Here is an 8,063-nt window from a genome sequence, read left to right on the forward strand (position 1 = left end):
CGTATCGTTACGCGAGTGCGCGCGTGATGCGAGAGAAACACGGATAGATATGCGCGGGAGGGTGGAGGGAGGCGTGGAGACGGCTGGCTCGCTCGCCCGATTCCTATCCATCATCGTTCCAAGAATAATCATCCCCTCGCTTTCGTACACGCGTATTTTTCGATAAATATTTACGGCTAGCCCGTGCTCCCGTCGAATCGTTCCGAATTAATCGGCTTACACCCTCGTAAATCGTATTTTCGAGTCGCGTGCCGTAATACGCGGCACGGCAAATCCGGGCTCTCCCCCCGCGCTCCCCCCCCCCCCCGCCGCGTCCCCCTTCTCTGGATCGATGATCGTCCGTCCGGCCAAGTAGCCAACGCGATCCTTTCGAAACACCATTTCCATTCCATTCCGTTCCTCTTCTTCTTCTTCTTCTTCTTCTCCGCTCTCATCCACGCTTCGCCCTCTCTCCTCCCGACGACGGCCTCCTCCTTGGCTCCTGGTGCGCGGAGGAGGGAAGCGCGGCCGGCCGCGCTTGTCGTCGATCCCACTACTCCTAGACCAGTAGCGCGACGAGTAGCGCGCTAGCCACCGCCAAGCGGACGGCAGACGCGAACCTGGTCGCGTGTCCTGCGACTGAAACATCCGGAACAAGCGAGATAGAAGAAGGGGGAAGCGAGAGAAGGAGAAAGGAGGAGGAGGATTTCGCGGGAAATTTCAAGTTTTTAAGTCGACTTTTGCCGAGAATAGAGACAGGGAGAGAGGAAGGGCAAATGCGACAGGAGCAGCAACGCGACGTACGTCGCTTCCAAGAACAACTTGGGCTAACTAGAGAAAATCGAAGATCGTTAAGAGCAATTTCGTCGAGACGTTCCCTCTCTCTCTCTTTCTCTTTACCTCCCTTTGGCGATTTCGAGTAATAGACGAGGGGACCAAATTTCTCCTCTCTCGTTCTCCTTCCTCGATCAATCGCCGTCTTCCAGCATCACGTTTTTATTTTAATTTTTCATTATATTCACAACGATCATTTTCATTCTTGAAATAGGTTCAAATGGGCGGCTCGTGATGAGGCATAATTTACGCGTTGAAATTGATCGTGAAAGAAAGAAAGAAAGAAAGAAAGAAGGGCGATCGCGAGGCAAAAGGTAAACGAAAAGGTAAATTATTGTTTTAATTTTGAACGGTGGTCCACGGACGCGGCCGTTTCTCGAGAGAGATCTCGGGCCGACTTTGCGGCCGACGCAGGCCCCGTTCCACTCCGAACGACGACGATCGTAAAGCATCCTTAATTCGTTAGAGGGCACGAGCGATGCTTAATTTCCTGCGAAAGTGACTCCTCGCGCTCCCCCCTCCCCCTTTTTCCTTTTTCCCTTCTCCGGGGTTGCGCCTCTTTGGTCGGGGAATAACGAGGTAATCGTTTCTCGCGACGTCAAGCACGCGTTAATTAACGCGTCCGTCGTTTCGACGGTTCCCGTTTCTCTCTCATTCTCGAACGACCGAGAGAGACGCGTTGTTAAATACGAAAGAAAGGAAGGAAGGAAGGAAGGAAGGAAGGAAGAAGCGAAACGAAGGATGCTTACCGAAAACTTCCGTTGTGCGAGTGTCGAGGTGCAGCGCGTCCGAGTTTGAATCCAATTCCACGGTCGCCTCGCATCTTTTGACAAAATTGATAGAGACGCATTAATCGTCGGGCTTGAGGAGGGCTGGTTGATGATGGCAATGATGGTAGTGGTAGTGGTGGTGGTGGTGGGTGATGAGTGGTCGGAGAGGAGATCGTCCAGGACGGAATTACCTGACGTTTATTTTGTCGCCAGCGAAGTGATTCGGTTCCAACTGTAGCCGTAAACTGGATATCGCCGAGTAGAGTCCGTGCTGCTCGAACACCATTTCCGTGTCGGGCGTCACCTGAAACGAATCAACGACGGAACGTGTTCTTCCCTAATTATATGTCGTTACGAATATCTCGTAACGGCGATCGATCTCTCGCCCACGAATTACATTTCCAATTATCGCGATCCAGGAGCGGAGGAAGAGGACGAGGGCGAAACGATTCGCGCGCGATTCAACGCGATTGCGTGGCAGGGAGGGTGGAGAGGGAAGCGGAAACGTCGCCCCTATCGAGATTCCCTCCTCGGCCCAACGAGATTCCCAGCCGCGGGCCATCCCCAGCAAAGAACCTTGTCCCTTCTCCGAGAAATGATAACCGGATGGATGGATGCGCGTTAGATCTCCATCGAGTTTCCCGTTCCAGAAAATTTCCTCCTTCGAATTTCACGAACGCTGTTTCTTCCCTTCCTTCGAATCTTTCTCCTCTTGGATCTCGATTTTCGAACACGTCTGTTCGACGAATCGGATGGGAAGGAAGAAGGCCCAGGATGGAGGCCTTCTGAAGAGAGAGAGTCGAAGACGAGACGTTTTCGAAACGATATTACTGCTCGCGTTAAGTGGCGCGGTAAACTCGCTCAACTCTTAATGGACATCGGCGAGAAGGCGAGGCAAGTTTTGCCAGAAGAGGGGGAGACAGAGGGCGGCGGCGGAGGCGAGACACGAGGCCGACAAGGGAAAAGTTTTCGAGCCGTCGTATCGCGTCGCGCGCCGTGTCGCGATTCGTCGCGAAGCCCTAAAGGGGACGACCGACGTTCATCGACGTAATCTTTAAACCGGGCATCCGCTCGCTTCGCCCCGCTCAACTGCTTCCGCTTTGCGGATTATATTTAAATCCCCCGGCGACCTCGCGCACGCCATCCCCGATCCAATCGCTTCCTTTCTTCCCCCCACGACTTTTCTCGCCAACAAATTAGATTCCTTTCCCGCGTCTACGTGACGTGGATTAATTAGCAGTTAACCGAGTTGCCCGAATTTCGTCGTCCACGTTTCTTTCCTTCTTTCTCTTTCTTTCTCTCTCTCCAATGAGAGAAGAGGGAGAAAGGGAGAAGAAAGTTGAAAAGTCGTCGACGAAAGTAGAAAAGAGAAGTAGTTGCGTAGCGGCGGGGCGGATACAGACTGCACCCTTCCGCTATATATTACGCGCCTTCTCTCACGGCTTTCGGTAGCGCTCGTTAATTGGAACTTTGGCTCATCAAGCATCGTCGTCGTCGTTGCCGGTATCGCTGCCTCCCTCTCCTCCTTCGACCGACAGCCTAAGCGCTCTCCCTCTCTCCTTTCTCTCTGATCCGTTTAACGATCCCTAGGTCCTGCTCGTCGTCACGCTTCGTCTATCCGCTGCACGCTTTCGCCTCTCCAAAGTCTATCTATAACTTTCGACCGTGGCAAACTGTGTAACTCTCTCTCCACTCGTCCTCTTTCCCTCCCTCCTCCTCCTCCTCCTCCTCTTCCAATACGAAAGGGAAGACGCGGAATACCCGTCTCCACCGTTTCCTCCCTCCCAAGTTTTCGCCATTCTCTCACCTGCTTCCCATTGATGAACCATTTGAACGTGGAGGCGGGATGAGACTTGCCGCTGGTGCAGTTCAACCCGAGGATGTCGCCGCTCGCGTAAATCTTCTCCTCGCCCGTTATCAACGGTCCCTCTTGGGGTAGAACTGCAATCACAACAACCTTTACGCGCTCTTCTTTCTCTCTTTTCCCTTTTTCACAAAAAAACGCTGTTCTCGTTGTTGTTATTTTCTCTTTGTCGAGATCGGGATCGGATTCGAAGAAGGATGGATAAAAATAAAAAGATAGTTCATCGATAAACCTCTTCCAAAGCCTCTCGTCGCGGCACGTTTAGAATATTCGACCAGCCTATTTCTATCCCCGACTCGCTCAACAAGATTTATTCTTTCGAGGGCAAAAGATACGAAGAACGATTCACAATTATACCCTTACCCTCCTCCTCCTCCTCCCCTTTTCGCAGTTATCGCCTTTACGAAGTTTTTCCTTCCATCTTCTACGCACCTCCCCCTCCCTCGAGGAAAACGAGAGTTGAAGTTTACTTTGAGAGATCTTCAGCCTAAAGTAAAGCTTCGAGATCGGCGAGAGTAAACGTCAAACGTGTGTTTCCAAAACGAGAAAAAGAGAGAGAGAGAGAGAAGGAAATTGGACGAACCGTGTCACGCGATTCCCCGTTTTACTTTTTCGTTCGAGAGAAGGAAGGGAGGGAGGAAGGAAAGGAGAAAGGGCAGAGGAGGGATGGCCGCGGGTTATTTGCCGCGTACGAAAATTTTCCACGAGGTCGGTAAAGGTACGGTAATGGCGGGTACGCGGCGGGTTATCGATCGTGCATAGGTCGGAGAGCGCGGCCGGACTGCACGGAGAATAGAAGGAGACGCGGGCGGGGAGAAAGGAAATTTCATCGTTTTCGAAGAAACGCTTTCGAAAAGGAGTTACGCGGCCCCTTTAGTCTGCCGCGTCGCGCGACTCGCTTCCCTTTCGCCCAGGAGATGCTTTCACGCTCGAGAAGCCCTTTCTTTCTTCCTTTCTTCCGCCCGCCATTTCTCTCTTTCTTTCTTTCTCCCTTCACCACGAACTCTCTAATATTCTCCTCGGACTTTGTCTCTCTCTCTCTCTGTTTCCTTTGCGAACGCGCTATCCCGAAAAATTGAATCTCCATTTTCACAAGGATCGCGTGGAATCGCGTGGGAAGCAGGTGGGAGGAGGTTAGAGCCGAGGAAGCCGCACGACAGCTGCAACGTTCGTTCACGGCAACGTGCGTGGAAACGTTCTAATCGTGCGCGTGACCGCTGCGTGACGAGGGAAGAGGTTCCATTTTCTCCTTCGATTCGAACGGTGCATGTCAAAATTGCTGGACAAAATTAATTTTTTACGTACGATTTAAAATTTTAAACCATCTTTTTCTACGGATTAAATATATATATATGTAATTATTAATCATCGATAATTGATCGATCGATCGTTTCAATAGAAATATTCCGTAAATTTTTTTTAAGAAGCGTTTTTCAATTTTTCAACGGATTTTTCGGATTCAATCGTTTCGTATTAGAAATTCGCGCAATGTAGCAACGACTCGTCGACAATTTTTTTTATATATATTCCGCGTATACGTTCCGCGCGAGAAGAATGCACGGGAAGCGGAAACTTTTTTTTCATACTCGATTCGCAAAACTTTGCAAAACTATATTAAAATTAATTTTAACGTTCAAAGCCGGCCGTAAATGACGAGGATTCTTTGATCCAGCCATGTGTCTTTTTCCAATGTTTCTTTCATTTTATAATTTTCAGTTTTTTATCGTTATTTTCGTAACAAGCAAATAACTCGAACATATTTCTTTGGAATTTCCAATTCTCAAGTTTATTATATCGTTTGTCAAATTGGAACCGCTTTCTAAATTAACTTGTTATATCATAATTATGTATTTTCTTTTCTTAATATTATTCCATATTAACTAAACTAATTTTTCTTACTTTAGTCTTATTCTTTTTTATACACATTTTTCAATCGAAATAATAAATTATAGTAGAATAACAAATACCCAAAATCGGAAAAGAAATAATTTTGTCCAGTTATCTCCTCGAATCCTCTACCGATTACTTCTCTTTCCTTCTCCTGTACATAATACAATTTTCACGACGTTGCTTCCAATAAATAAATTCCACCCACCTACGATCTCCATCTTGGCCTCCGCGTTGACCGCGTTGAAGCTAGGAGCCTCTGTGATCACCTCGCACTTGTATTTCCCGCTGGTGTACAGGCTCACGTTCTGGAGCAGAACTTGCTGGTGATCGGAGCGCCGATACTGAAACAAAATCGTCCACGTCGCCCTATAAATCGCGCTACCACTAATTTCTCCCGGGTTTTCGCGACCGCCAGTTTTTCGCTTTATCTTTCCAACCGTGATCCCCCCTCCCCCTCTGCTGCCGCGAGGGGTCCAGATCGATGCGCGACTTTTCCTCCCCCTTCTCGTTTTTTTAAAACTCTCCGTCCACCATCCGAGGCGAACAACGAACGAAGAGAGGAGGGGAAAACGTTTTTTTTCGGCCACGACGATCCACCGTCACTCACCTCCCCCCGTTCCTGCACCACACTTCCCCCGCTCGCTACCTCGTTTTCCACCGCCTCCCTCGTTCCTGCACAGACGCTGCACAGCTTCAATTATTCTTCATAGATGGAATATTACGCTATTAGGTGGGTAAGAGGCTTGCACGCGCTTATATCGATTTATTGCCGCACAAGCGTGCAAGCCCGATCGTCGTGCTACGTGCATCGAAAGTTATTTCGACGAGAATGGGATGCCAAGATCCTCGATATTTAGCAGGTTGTCGTCGCCCCGATCATCGACATAGCCGTTCAATGTCTATCGTTTTCTGTTACGTTATCCCGTATATCCCGGCGCTAATCGAATATCGAGTTATCTCCGTATCGAAGCTGGTTCATTGGTCTTGAAGATTTTCAACGTCTGTTCACATTTATCGGCCGGTCGCAATCCGGGAAAAGCGAAACGCGCACTGTCGTGTTCGTTTCTGATAACAAAGCGGAGTGACGATGCGATGTTATTAAATTCCTAATACAAACGCGTGTCATCCGAACAAGCAAGAAGTAGATCGTAGATGTTATCCTCCTATTTTTACCGTCTCGCGGATTCGGTATCTGACGTTATCTTTTTTCTTTTTTTTCCCCTTTCTCTTTTTTTCTTTCTTTCTTTTACTGAGCGGCTATTATTCGTCGGATATATCGGTTCTCGCGCGTGTATCGTTTTCGTATCTCTCTCTCTATCTATCTATCTTCCTCTGTTTTGGTCCAACGGGTTCTCAACAATTGAAATTTAGAGGATAGTTTAATTCCGACTATCGTCGCACCGCGATCGGTTCAAGCGAGCAAACGAAAGAACGAACGAACGAACGGAACGAACGAAATCCGAGAACGGAATGGACGGACGAACGATCGACGATCGCAGAGTCGGATCAACACGGTCCCGATAAGCGGTGAATTGGTCGTTGGGGGACGCGTTCGATTCGTCACAGATAACAAAGTCGCGAATATTCGTCGCTTGAGATTCGCGATCCAACTTTCCCATCGAACTTCGCTCCGGAAGGGCGAAACGTATAAAAGATATCGTTTGATGCGAGGTAATTGATTCAGGCGCGTCGAATCCCCCTCCCCTCTTTCTCCTCGTATCGGGTTTAATAACGAACTTTAAACGGCTTAACCGGGATGTAATCGTTTGATCGAGCCGAACAGCGTCGAAATCGATGGATACGCGAGATTATATATATGTATATGTATATTAGATTTCATCGAGGTTTTCGATCGATCGTACCCGAGATATGCTCGGTAAAAAACAGGTGTATAACAACGCACGGACAATCGATCAAGTCTCGGATGACACGCACCAACGCGATTTCCCCCTCTTTATAACCAACGGAAGGGTTGTTTGTTCCGCGTGGCGAAATCGATACGAGAGCTCGCGAAAGGTTTTTCAGCTCGTTATTTTATCCGCCTAGCCACCGAGATTAGCGATCCGCTAGCTTTTAATGATCGATCATTGCCTCCCGTATCGCCCGCTCCCGATCCAACATTGTAATTAACGACTTATTCTTCGCTTCCGCTACTCCCATTTACCCACCACATTTTTAATCCCGCGGACTGCGCGTCCCAAAGTGTCCGAAACCTCGCTCCTCTCTCCCGTCTCGAGAAAAATTCGATTCGATTCGATTCGATTCGAGGGAGATCGAATTTAGGAGGAGGGAGGAAAATTCACGGGGAAAATAGTGTAATTTTTTTTATTTCGGCCGGTAGAAACCGCGGAGATGGCGAACTTGTACGCGTCCGCAGTCTTTGATTTTAATGAAAGGATTTAAGATTGGGTCTTCTCTCTGTCCTCTCTCCTACTCTCTCTCCTCCCATTCTGCCGGATCGGCCGCGTCCCTGGCGCCAGATCAACGGAATATATGGCCTATAGGAAGTTGTATTCGCGGATGAACAAGCGACGGGACAACGCAACCGGGCAATGCACGCGCGTGTACGTATCGGGGGATTTTCAGCTGCAAATTTAATAGCACCTACCTATCCAGAGAGGTAGGGCGGGCCAGCTGGAACGACGGGGTGGAGGATATAGATTACGTATACGGCTCAATCTATGGAGCAGTATTTTCCTCTGGCTCACGCCCGAGCGCAGCGAGCG

General features: G+C 48.9%; 1 protein-coding gene across 1 annotated transcript; it reads right to left on the minus strand.

Moving 5' to 3' along the window:
- Nucleotides 1-414: 414 nt before the first annotated feature.
- LOC113218540 lies at nt 415-7,510 on the minus strand. Its single transcript, XM_026445182.1, has 6 exons — nt 7,506-7,510; nt 5,543-5,703; nt 3,391-3,524; nt 1,775-1,887; nt 1,563-1,636; nt 415-618 (listed from the first exon to the last, which is right to left on the minus strand). The coding sequence occupies exons 1-6, from the start codon at nt 7,508-7,510 to the stop codon at nt 539-541; spliced, it is 567 nt and encodes a 188-aa protein (XP_026300967.1). The 3' UTR covers nt 415-538.
- Between the last annotated feature and the right edge of the window lie 553 nt (nt 7,511-8,063).

Source organism: Apis mellifera, linkage group LG14, assembly GCF_003254395.2.
Source record: "Apis mellifera strain DH4 linkage group LG14, Amel_HAv3.1, whole genome shotgun sequence".
NCBI lineage: Eukaryota > Metazoa > Arthropoda > Insecta > Hymenoptera > Apidae > Apis > Apis mellifera.